At 51.7% G+C, this 12298-nt stretch overlaps 1 protein-coding gene across 2 annotated transcripts; it reads left to right on the top strand.

Moving 5' to 3' along the window:
- Positions 1–7441: 7441 nt before the first annotated feature.
- Positions 7442–11737, top strand: NUDT9 (nudix hydrolase 9). Of its 2 annotated transcripts, XM_072119544.1 has the most exons (9): positions 7465–7599; positions 8549–8653; positions 8882–9100; positions 9527–9622; positions 9704–9790; positions 10664–10775; positions 11020–11163; positions 11247–11331; positions 11414–11737. In XM_072119544.1, the coding sequence occupies exons 2-9, from the start codon at positions 8583–8585 to the stop codon at positions 11557–11559; spliced, it is 960 nt and encodes a 319-aa protein (XP_071975645.1). In that variant the 5' UTR covers positions 7465–7599; positions 8549–8582; the 3' UTR covers positions 11560–11737. The 2 variants fall into 2 exon arrangements, with proteins under 2 accessions (XP_071975644.1, XP_071975645.1); XM_072119543.1 differs by lacking the exon at positions 8549–8653 and having other exon boundaries at positions 7442–7599.
- Positions 11738–12298: the final 561 nt, after the last annotated feature.

Raw genomic sequence — 12298 nt, 5'->3', positions numbered from 1 at the left:
AAAGAGAACTAGTATTGGAAACTCACCAACACTAACATGGATTACGCTGCATCATCACAAAATTACCGAAATGCTACATTGTGGTTGTGGGATCGGGACGTGTCCTGGCAGATATTCTGATCTTATTCCACCTGTACAAGGCGCGTAGCCAGAAACATTGCAAAACCAATGGTGACTGCCAATAGGAACCCCACTAGACTCCATTCCTATGTGCCGGGGAGGATGGAGAGGCGGCATCGCTTCCAGAGAGTCACAGGATATCAAGTCATTGGAGATGATCATCCGTAGCAAAATGTTTGACTATTTCCCTGCACAAACCCAAGGCTAAATATACACTGGGGGTCATTTACTAAGGGCCTGATTCACGTTTTCCCGACGTGTTACCCGAATATTTCCGATTTGTGCCGATTTTCCCTGAATTGCCCCGGGATTTTGGCGCACGTGATCGGATTGTGGCGCATCGGCACTGGCATGCACGCGACGGAAATCGGGGGGCGTGGCCGAACGAAAACCGACGGATTTGGAAAAACCGCCGCATTTAAAAAAATTACCTTCACTTACCTTCACTTGGTCCGGCTTGGTGAAGATCAGTGCATTCCGGGGAACTTCAACGCAGCAGCGCCACCTGGTGGACGTCGGAGGAACTGCCTTAGTGAATCCTGGCCGGACCCGAATCCACCAAAGAGAACGCACCGCTGGATCGCGAATGGGCCGGGTAAGTAAACCTTCGCACCTTTCATGATCTGGCATATATCTAAATGATAATAAATCAATGAATAACATCTGTGGTGAGCGGCTTCTGTGTGATACATGGGACGTGAGGAGAGGATTCAGTATTGGATCTATTCTCTTACATTGTACATCTGTACGGTAATCAGAGGATCCCTGCATCGCAGATTTATCTGGACCTGTGAAGACTCGTAGTGATGTCAAGGGCAACGTGTGATCTGGGACCAAACGTGTAGCACAGTTTGGATTTTCTGTTACTATTGAGGTCCCAGGTCAAAGGGTAACAACATACAAGTGTTAGGCTGGGTGCACATCATGTTATCTGTGTACACCAGGAAGGCTCCTGACATATACGCTGAGCGTTCAGATTGACATATAGGGGCAGGCGGAGACATAGTTTTGACCCCATCTCACCCCTATACATTGTATCCAGCGTAAGAAGCAGGACGGAAAGATGCAGATAGCCATGTCTTTTCATCTTGCTCCCTCCTGTGACATATGCCCTCAGCAGAGGCAATAGGAGTTTATGGGGAGAGGATGTGGCGTGTGGCATTTGCCGCTCAGCAGGAGGGGGGATACCCAGTGATGTCACTATCCTAACAGCCTAACTCTCCCCCGCATTCAAAGGGGAGTCCCTGGGTGAAGTATCGCACTGTATAAGCATACAGTGGGATACGGCTGTGCCATACATTGTAAGGACACATCAGAATCAGCCCAACAGGTATTTAGCTAAGCGATTGTGTCCCAAACGATCGGATTGTGACGCAGCTTTGCTACTTTCATGCAACAGATATCAGGGGGGTGGCACTTACATGCACCTGGTAGAAGAAGGTGAACTCCAGGGACCTGAGCGGGGAAGCGACACATGCAGGATATCGGGTGCATGATCTTAGTGACTCCCCGCACAGCACATTATACACGGACAATGCACTTACATGCACCAGGAAGAAGAAGGTGAACTCCAGGGACCTGAGCAGGGAAGCGACACATGCAGGATATCGGGCGCAGGATCTTAGTGACTCCCCGCACAGCGCATTATACACGGACAATGCACTTACATGCACCAGGAAGAAGAAGGTGAACTCCGGGGACCTGAGCGGGGAAGTGACACATGCAGGATATCGGGTGCAGGATCTTAGTGACTCCCCGCACAGCGTATTATACACGGACAATGCACTTACATGCACCAGGAAGAAGGAGAACTCCGGGGACCTGAGCAGGGAAGTGACACATGCAGGATATCGGGCGCAGGATCTTAGTGACTCCCCGCACAGCGCATTATACATGGACAATGCACTTACATGCACCAGGAAGAAGAAGGTGAACTCCAGGGACCTGAGCGGGGAAGCGACACATGCAGGATATCGGGCGCAGGATCTTAGTGACTCCCCGCACAGCACATTATACACGGACAATGCACTTACATGCACCAGGAAGAAGAAGGTGAACTCCAGGGACCTGAGCGGGGAAGCGACACATGCAGGATATTGGGCGCACGATCTTACTGACTCCCCACACAGTGCATTATACACGGACAATGCACTTACATGCACCAGGAAGAAGAAGGTGAATTCCGGGGACCTGAGCGGGGAAGCGACACATGCAGGATATCGGGTGCAGGATCTTAGTGACTCCCCGCACAGCACATTATACATGGACAATGCACTTACATGCACCAGGAAGAAGAAGGTGAACTCCGGGGACCTGAGAGGGGAAGCGACACATGCAGGATATCGGGTGCAGGATCTTAGTGACTCCCCGCACAGCACATTATACATGGACAATGCACTTACATGCACCAGGAAGAAGAAGGTGAACTCCGGGGACCTGAGAGGGGAAGCGACACATGCAGGATATCGGGCACATGATCTTAGTGACTCCCCGCACAGCACATTATACACGGACAATGCACTTACATGCACCAGGAAGAAGAAGGTGAACTCCAGGGACCTGAGCAGGGAAGCGACACATGCAGGATATCGGGCGCAGGATCTTAGTGACTCCCCGCACAGCGCATTATACACGGACAATGCACTTACATGCACCAGGAAGAAGAAGGTGAACTCCGGGGACCTGAGCGGGGAAGTGACACATGCAGGATATCGGGTGCAGGATCTTAGTGACTCCCCGCACAGCGTATTATACACGGACAATGCACTTACATGCACCAGGAAGAAGAAGGTGAACTCCGGGGACCTGAGCGGGAAAGCGACACATGCAGGATATCGGGCGCATGATCTGAGTGACTCCCTGCACAGAGCATTATACACGGACAATGCACTTACATGCACCAGGAAGAAGGAGAACTCCGGGGACCTGAGCAGGGAAGTGACACATGCAGGATATCGGGCGCAGGATCTTAGTGACTCCCCGCACAGCGCATTATACATGGACAATGCACTTACATGCACCAGGAAGAAGAAGGTGAACTCCAGGGACCTGAGCGGGGAAGCGACACATGCAGGATATCGGGCGCAGGATCTTAGTGACTCCCCGCACAGCACATTATACACGGACAATGCACTTACATGCAACAGGAAGAAGAAGGTGAACTCCAGGGACCTGAGCGGGGAAGCGACACATGCAGGATATTGGGCGCACGATCTTACTGACTCCCCACACAGTGCATTATACACGGACAATGCACTTACATGCACCAGGAAGAAGAAGGTGAATTCCGGGGACCTGAGCGGGGAAGCGACACATGCAGGATATCGGGTGCAGGATCTTAGTGACTCCCCACACAGCGCATTATACATGGACAATGCACTTACATGCACCAGGAAGAAGAAGGTGAACTCCGGGTACCTGAGCGGGGAAGCGACACATGCAGGATATCGGGTGCAGGATCTTAGTGACTCCCTGCACAGCGCATTATACACGGACAATGCACTTACATGCACCAGGAAGAAGAAGGTGAACTCCGGGGACCTGAGCGGGGAAGCGACACATGCAGGATATCGGGTGCAGGATCTTAGTGACTCCCCGCACAGCACATTATACATGGACAATGCACTTACATGCACCAGGAAGAAGAAGGTGAACTCCGGGGACCTGAGAGGGGAAGCGACACATGCAGGATATCGGGTGCAGGATCTTAGTGACTCCCCGCACAGCACATTATACATGGACAATGCACTTACATGCACCAGGAAGAAGAAGGTGAACTCCGGGGACCTGAGAGGGGAAGCGACACATGCAGGATATCGGGTGCAGGATCTTAGTGACTCCCCGCACAGCACATTATACATGGACAATGCACTTACATGCACCAGGAAGAAGAAGGTGAACTCCGGGGACCTGAGCGGAGAAGCGACACATGCAGGTAATCAGGCGCACGATCTTAGTGACTCCCCGCACAGCACATTATACATGGACAATGCACTTACATGCACCAGGAAGAAGAAGGAGAACTCCGGGGACCTGAGCGGGAAAGCGACACATGCAGGATATCGGGCACATGATCTTAGTGACTCCCCGCACAGCACATTATACACGGACAATGCACTTACATGCACCAGGAAGAAGAAGGTGAACTCCGGGGACCTGAGAGGGGAAGCGACACATGCAGGATATCGGGTGCAGGATCTTAGTGACTCCCCGCACAGCACATTATACATGGACAATGCACTTACATGCACCAGGAAGAAGAAGGTGAACTCCGGGGACCTGAGCGGAGAAGCGACACATGCAGGTAATCAGGCGCACGATCTTAGTGACTCCCCGCACAGCACATTATACATGGACAATGCACTTACATGCACCAGGAAGAAGAAGGAGAACTCCGGGGACCTGAGCGGGAAAGCGACACATGCAGGATATCGGGCACATGATCTTAGTGACTCCCCGCACAGCACATTATACACGGACAATGCACTTACATGCACCAGGAAGAAGAAGGTGAACTCCGGGGACCTGAGCGGGAAAGCGACACATGCAGGATATCGGGCACATGATCTTAGTGACTCCCCGCACAGCACATTATACACGGACAATGCACTTACATGCACCAGGAAGAAGAAGGTGAACTCCGGGGACCTGAGCGGGGAAGCGATATCGGATAGTTCATTATCGGCGGACAATGCACTTTCTGTGAACTCCAAAGAAAAAGTAATATTACAGCAATTTTTAAGAGCAAAGGAGAGGAGCTATAGAGCAGCTTAATAAACAGAGCTAAGAGCACAGCAGTGTGAGGACACAAGACCAGAGAACTTGCACAAGCTAAAAATGCTAAAATATAAAAATGAATATATCAAAGCACTACTGCTGCTAACAAGCCCTCTGTGTGGCCGTGGCCTGTGTGGTCACACCTGATGACAGCTTTGCTTTACACGTTGGTTTGTTGACTTGGGTGCAGCTTTCTGTGCAGGTGTCCAGAGGTTGCAGGAGCAGGTAAAACAGGTCTGGCCTGCAGCAGACGGGATCCATTAACAGGACAGGGACAAGTAATGCCATATAAATGACAGATATTCTGTCTTCTTGATAGAAATGAGCTTAATCTTGTTTTACCAGATTCCACAGGAAACCTTTAGGTGCCCGGCCTTCCATGGAGAAACGACCCCCCAGGAATATCATGACTATGCACAAAAGGGGTTTCACCAAGAGGTTTTCACATTCCCATAATCTTACGCTTCTGATGCAGATTTGTTGTACCTTACCACCGACTTTCCAACAAAAACACTCACCTCAACTCATGAGTATATATCAGTGGTTATATGTGCAGCAGAACGCCATACACACCCTGTATCCTCCACCAGCAGCTCATCAGGGCTCATACATCCTCCACTCCCTTGTCATTTTTATAAATACACAACCTGTCTCCTCCATGACCAGAACATCTTAACTTCTTCTAGAGGCGTATCTCGTCGCGTATCGGGGCTGGAGGCGTATCTCGTCGCGTATCGGGGCTGGAGGCGTATCTCGTCGCGTATCGGGGCTGGAGGCGTATCTAGTCGCGTATCGGGGCTGGAGGCGTATCTCGTCGCGTATCGGGGCTGGAGGCGTATCTCGTCGCGTATCGGGGCTGGAGGCGTATCTCGTCGCGTATCGGGGCTGGAGGCGTATCTCGTCGCGTATCGGGGCTGGAGGCGTATCTCGTCGCGTATCGGGGCTGGAGGCGTATCTCGTCGCGTATCGGGGCTGGAGGCGTATCTCGTCGCGTATCGGGGCTGGAGGCGTATCTCGTCGTGTATCGGGGCTGAGGAGTATCTCATCCTGTATCGTTTCAGTGATGTCTCCAGTAACACAGGTGCGGGGGCTGATGGGGACAGGGCTGGGGATCAATCTGCCAGGATTAAGTAACAATCACACCCCTGGACACTTTACAAGGAGGCTGGTGCTTGGCATCATTGTTTCTCTTCTGTTAACCATGGTTATCTCTAAAGAAACACGTGCAGTCATCATTGCACTGCACAAAACTGGCCAAACAGGGAAGAGTATCGCAGCGAGAAAGATTGCCCCTCAGTCACCGATCTATCGCATCATCAAGGAATTCAAGGAGAGAGGCTCCATCGTTACCAAAAAGGCTCCAGGAGCCCAAGACGGACCAGCAAGCGCCAGGAGCGTCTCTTACAAGTGTCTCAGCTTGGGGATGGGGCTCCCAGCATCGCAGAGCTCATGAATGGCAGCAGCGGGTGTGAGGCATCTGCACGCACTGTGACACTGCGGAGACTCCTGGAGCAAGGCCTGGTGTCCAGGAGGGCAGCACAGAAGCCGCTTCTCTCCAGGAACCACCAGGGACAGACGGATATTCTGCAGGAGGTGCAGGGAGTGGACGCTGAGGACTGGGGGAAAGTCATTGGGGCAGATTTACTTACCCGGTCCATTCGCGTTCCAGTGGCGGCTTCTCTGACGAGCGTTCGGGTCTTCCGGCGATTCATGAAGGTCCTGCGCTCAATGTACACCAGGTCTCGCTGCTGCGCCGAGGTCCGCCGAGTTGCGTCGGAGTTCACTGATCTCTTGCTGGTGCATGTAAGTATGGCGCGTGCAACCAATTTTTTTTTTTTAAATGCTGCGTTTCTTCAAATTCGTCGGGTTTTCGTTCGGCCACGCCCCCCGATTTCCGTCGGCGGCATGCCAGCACCGATGCGCCACAATCCAATCGCATGCGCCAAAATCCTGGGGCAATTCAGGGAAAAAACGGTGTAGATTGGAAATATTCGGGTAACACGTCGGGAAAACGCGAATCGGAATCAGTCAGGATCTGGTGCAGGAGGTGAGTGAGAGCTGCCAGGGAGAATTGCAGAGGTCCTGGAGAAGAAGGAGAGGTCCTGCAGATACTGACTCGCTGCAGTAACTCCTCCTACCTGACAATAAAAGCTTCTGCTCCCCATAATATGATTGCACTTGTATCTCTGTATGTGATAAACATCTGACAGACCAGAGGGACACATCATGTGACAATATAATATCTGTGTCATTCTCAGGACTTATGGCCACTGTATGTACAGGCTCCTCACACCAGGCGCAGCCATTGCTGGAGATTTCTAGTGACTGGAAATTAATGTTTCTCTTTCATTTTCTAACAGAAACTGCGGTAGTCGGGGTCAGAGGTCACATAAAGAAACATAACAAGAGCCTAACATGGCGACTGACCGGGCGTGACGGGGTGACGGGGTGACGGGTGCGATCTCCTCCTGTTACCTCAGGACGGGCTCCCGCCAGCCGCAGGCCGCGCACAAGCCGTCGCCATGGCCACAAGGGGCGCGGCTGTTGTGCTGCGGCAGCCGCGCGCCTGCGCAGTATGTGTCCCCTGCTGCCGGCTCGCGCCGCTCACCTGTTCCGGGCCGGGAGTGCGGGCTCCGGGCTCCTCTGTCTGCGCCAGCACCGGCAGCAGCCAGCCAATCACAGGGCTCCGGGCACCGGGGGCAGGTAAGAGCCGGGCACACCCGAGCAGCCACCCGGGACACGCCCCATATAGATCCCTCTATATGTCCTGCTATAGTGTACACCCCCCCTCCGTATACTGTATATATATATATATGTACCCCCTCCGTATGTTATATATATCTCACTATACTGTATATATATATCCCCCTCTGTATACTGTATATAGATATATGTATCCCCCTCTGTATACTGTATATAGATATATGTATCCAGGAATCTCCTCTCATGGACTCTCTGAAAGGGGGTTTCCATTCCTGGGATGTTGCTGTCCCCTCTATAGGGAGGGGGTGGTGGTCTATCAGGTTTTGGAGGTTCCAGACCCCCAGGATCAGCTCCATAAAACCTGTATAGAGAGATGTCCGGCACCCAGTGGTCGTGTGCTTGAGGCCTGACATGGACAATCCCTTTAAGTGCTGCATCTCTTGTTTCCAGCTGTGGTCCTGGGTGACAATCTCTGATGGCTGCGGTGGTCTCTGCAGGATGGACCCCTCGATGTCTGGTCCCTGGGGGCCCCGCACCCAGCCAGGAGCACTTACCTCATAGTAGGGGGTGAAGGGGAGGCTGCAATTACAGGCTTCAGCCACTACAGAGAGAGCGGAGCCGCTGCTTCCTCCTCAGTGATTGGTTATGACGAGCAGAATAGCTACACGGGGCGGGAGCCGGGTGTCACCCCCCCATCATGGCCTATACTCCCCCCTGACAATATCATGTCTTCAGGGATCTGACTATTTCCATTCCCTGGCAGCAAGCAGAGCACATGAGAAGCCCTGATGGATCATATTGCTGAGGCTGGGCCCTGGGTATGTGGGCGGGCCAGGCCTGCGCTGTGTATGTGCTGCTATCTAATGCTGCACAGCAGCGCAGAGGATTTCAGGAGAGCACGATGTATGTTTTGACCATGTTCTGATTTTGTCCCATTTTCCCTTTAAAGTCTTCCCCCCCGAGGTGTGTGAGCGGACGTGCGGATGGTGGGTAGTGCCGTGACCCGAGTCCTCACCGCGGCCTCCATCACTGCGGCGCTAGCAGCGCTCGGAAGGTGCGCACACTCCAGTACACGGGTCTGGATTATATTACTGGGTCTGGGTTATTCTATGGACACACAATGTGTCAGTCTTTACTGTGCTCTGGCATTCTGTTCATGCACCAGGAGGCTCAGGATGACAGTGCAGCAGGTGGAGTGCGGTTTCTTTGTGGGCTCAGCTGATGACTCACATGACAATCATTTGCATTTCAGGATTGTGAACGTGTCTTGTTATTCCCGCAGTGTCTTGTTGTCTTACTGGTACCGAAACCGGAGCCGCCCGCCTGCAATGACGCCCCACGTGAAGGCGCTGACCTCCCCGTACCCCGGCTCCTCGGTGCAGAGGTGGCCCGTCCCTCAGGATAAGGTCAGCTGGTCGGTGGATTGGCCGGAGTATCAGCCCGTAGAATACACTGCCCCCTCCGTCCTCGCTCAGCCGCCCTGGGCGGACCCCCCACACAGGTGAGAGATACACAACCCCCTCCTAATGCACCTCCTGATGTGCTGCTGAGCACTAACCCCTTAGATGTCTTGGCAAATACCAACCACCGTATCTGAGGGGTTTCGGAGGGGGCTCCCTCTGTCCTGCAATGATCTATCACATGTTATAATCTGTGTCCTGATGTAGAAGCCTGGTTGTACCCCCTGGGGGGTTTTATGCTCAAATTAGAGGACATTTCCAGTCCCGTGGAGGCGCCTCCTTGTGCGCTGAGGCTCATGTTGGAGTCGGGCTTCCTTTTGGGTCCTGTGAGACCAGTCCTTATCTGCTTTCTTTCATGTGCATGTTGTATCTCCATGATCTCAATAAAGTTTATCGTTGATTTAAAAAATATCTATAGGCAAGAACATGTCTGTATGAGGATAAGAAGGAGCTTGTGTGTTTTGCAGGAGAGAAGGCTTCGACCCAAAGTACAACGCCCTCGATGGTCCGGTACAGAGGACCAGCCATCAGGGGACCTACGAGGTGATTGATGGGTCTCCAAGGTGAGTGTGCACGACACAGAGCTGGTCTGATAAAGGTCCTTTACCTCTGATATCAGATGTGACCCCGATCTCCACCCGCAGGAACCCCTCAGGACGCACTGGAGTAATAGGAAGAGGATTACTAGGGCGGTGGGGCCCCAACCATGCGGCAGACCCCATCATTACTAGGTGAGAACTACTACTAATAGTACTCCTACTAGTACCACTACTACTGCTGCCAAGTAAGACTTCTAGTACTACTACTCCTACTAGTACCACTACTACTCCTGCTATGACTAGTAAGATTACTAGTACTACTACTACTCTCCTACTGGTACTATTCCTACTACTCTTCTATTACTATAGTACTACTGCTATAGCTATTACTACAACTTATACTACTACTACTCTCCTACTGGTACTATTCCTACTACTCTTCTATTACTATAGTACTACTGCTATAGCTATTACTACAACTTATACTACTACTACTCTCCTACTGGTACTATTCCTACTACTCTTCTATTACTATAGTACTACTGCGATAGCTATTGCTACAACTTATACTACTACTACTCTCCTACTGGTACTATTCCTACTACTCTTCTATTACTATAGTACTACTGCTATAGCTATTACTACAACTTATACTACTACTACTCTCCTACTGGTACTATTCCTACTACTCTTCTATTACTATAGTACTACTGCTATAGCTATTACTACAACTTATACTAGTACTACTACTACTCTCCTACTGGTACTATTCCTACTACTCTTCTATTACTATAGTACTACTGCTATAGCTATTACTACAACTTATACTACTACTACTACTACTACTCTCCTACTGGTACTATTCCTACTACTCTTCTATTACTATAGTACTACTGCTATAGCTATTACTACAACTTATACTACTACTACTACTCTCCTACTGGTACTATTCCTACTACTAGTACTACAGCTACTTCTACTCCTCCTCCACTAGTAGTACTCCTGCTACTCTCGCCCTGTCGGTATTATGTGTGAGTGCAGTTTCACATCCTCTGCCCCCTACAGGTGGAAGCGGGATTCTGCGGGGGAGAAGGCGCTGCACCCTGAGTCTGGGGAACCTGTGTTACAGTTTGTAGCTATACAGAGGAAGGACTGCGGGCAGTGGGCCATCCCCGGGGTGAGTGGACTTGGCAGGGGTGCTGGGGTACAGGGGGTAGTCCCCCCCCCCGTATGATCAGAGTGACTCCTTATATAATGTTCAGGACACAACCCGTCACATTGGATCATCCCTCATATTAACCCTATAGACAAGATGCAACCTGTGCCCAGGGGTGTGTGCGATATCTCACCCCGGGAGGGGCCGGCCATGTACCACTCCTGTGTATGGGTGCAATTACTATTAACCACGTGTGACCCGGCAGGGGATGGTGGATCCGGGGGAGCTGGTGACGGCCACGCTGCGCAGAGAGTTCTGTGAGGAGGCGCTGAACTCCCTGGAGAGCAACGGAGAGGAGCCGGACACGGAGCAGCGGATCCAGAGCCTCTTCTCTCAGGAGCACCTGCCGGTATGAAGCTAGTCCCAACATGCATTTCATTATACTCATGCACCAGGAGGCTCAGGATGACTGTCCTCACTTGTTTGTTGCAGGTGTACAGGGGGTATGTGGATGACCCCCGTAACACGGATAACGCCTGGATGGAGACCCAGGCTGTGAATTACCACGATGAGACGGGTAGGTACATTACCAGATGTCCGCACTGTTACCCCGCACCCCCTCCTACACTGTGATGCCAAGCTTTGCCTTCTTCTTGCAGGGCACATCCTGGACAAGCTGGCCTTACAAGCGGGTGACGACGCGGGCAAGGTGCAGTGGGTGGACATCAGCGGCGGCTGCAGCCTGTATGCCAACCATGCCCACTTCATTCAGATAGTGGCGGAGCAGAGGGGTGCCCACTGGTAGTCACCACCCCCATACTACGGTACCTACCTAAGTTATTCACTGCCCATGTGCCAGCAGTGTGTGTATGAACTGTGCCCGAGCGACCGCCGATGGATTCACCATCTGTTCCTGGCTCCAGGCGAAGGTTTCACTTCTTCCCGACCTTTGGAATGTAATAAAATAAAGGTTTCCATATTTACGTCTTGTTCATTTCTCTGGACAAAGAAGGATTGTGCAACCAGTGCCCGGAGAGGAGACTCCTCCCAGGTGACTCCTCCCAGAATACACTGCGGTCTACCTGTACTTAAAGGGCATCTACCACCAGGATGAAGGACTGTGCGCAAATGAGCCTGAGGGGCTCCAGGCTCCATAGGTGTTAATGAAGCCCCTCAGGCTCATTTGCATACAATCCTTAATCCTGGTGGTAGATGCCCGTTAAGTGGTTGTCACAGCCGCGACCCTCCGTCACTTATACGTCGTATCAAGTGTAAAGGAGTCATTTTAGTGCTAAGGGGCCCTGCACGGCTACAGTCACAATTCTGCTACATCCCCTGACTAATCCGTGCCCTAAGTGACCTGCATTCTGGAAAAAATCTATGGTAGGGAAAGCATAGATACCCTCAGCAGGCAGTATCACACAGGATAGGATTAGATACACAGCTCAGCAGGCAGTATCACACAGGATAGGATTAGATACACAGCTCAGCAGACAGTATCACACAGGATGGGATTAGATACACAGCTCAGCAGACAGTATCAC

This window comes from Engystomops pustulosus, chromosome 8, assembly GCF_040894005.1.
Source record: "Engystomops pustulosus chromosome 8, aEngPut4.maternal, whole genome shotgun sequence".
Taxonomy (NCBI): domain Eukaryota; kingdom Metazoa; phylum Chordata; class Amphibia; order Anura; family Leptodactylidae; genus Engystomops; species Engystomops pustulosus.
The sequence above is the reverse complement of the archived record's forward strand: the minus strand, read 5'-3'. Positions and strand labels throughout refer to the sequence as shown.

Coding starts and splice junctions, on each gene's coding strand:
- NUDT9 (XM_072119543.1), top strand. CDS start 7,472: ATGTGTCCCCTGCTGCCGGCTCGCGCCGCTCACCTGTTCCGGGCCGGG. Junction 11,164..11,246: donor TCTCTCAGGAGCACCTGCCG/GTATGAAGCTAG, acceptor TGTTTGTTGCAG/GTGTACAGGGGGTATGTGGA. Junction 11,332..11,413: donor GAATTACCACGATGAGACGG/GTAGGTACATTA, acceptor TTCTTCTTGCAG/GGCACATCCTGGACAAGCTG.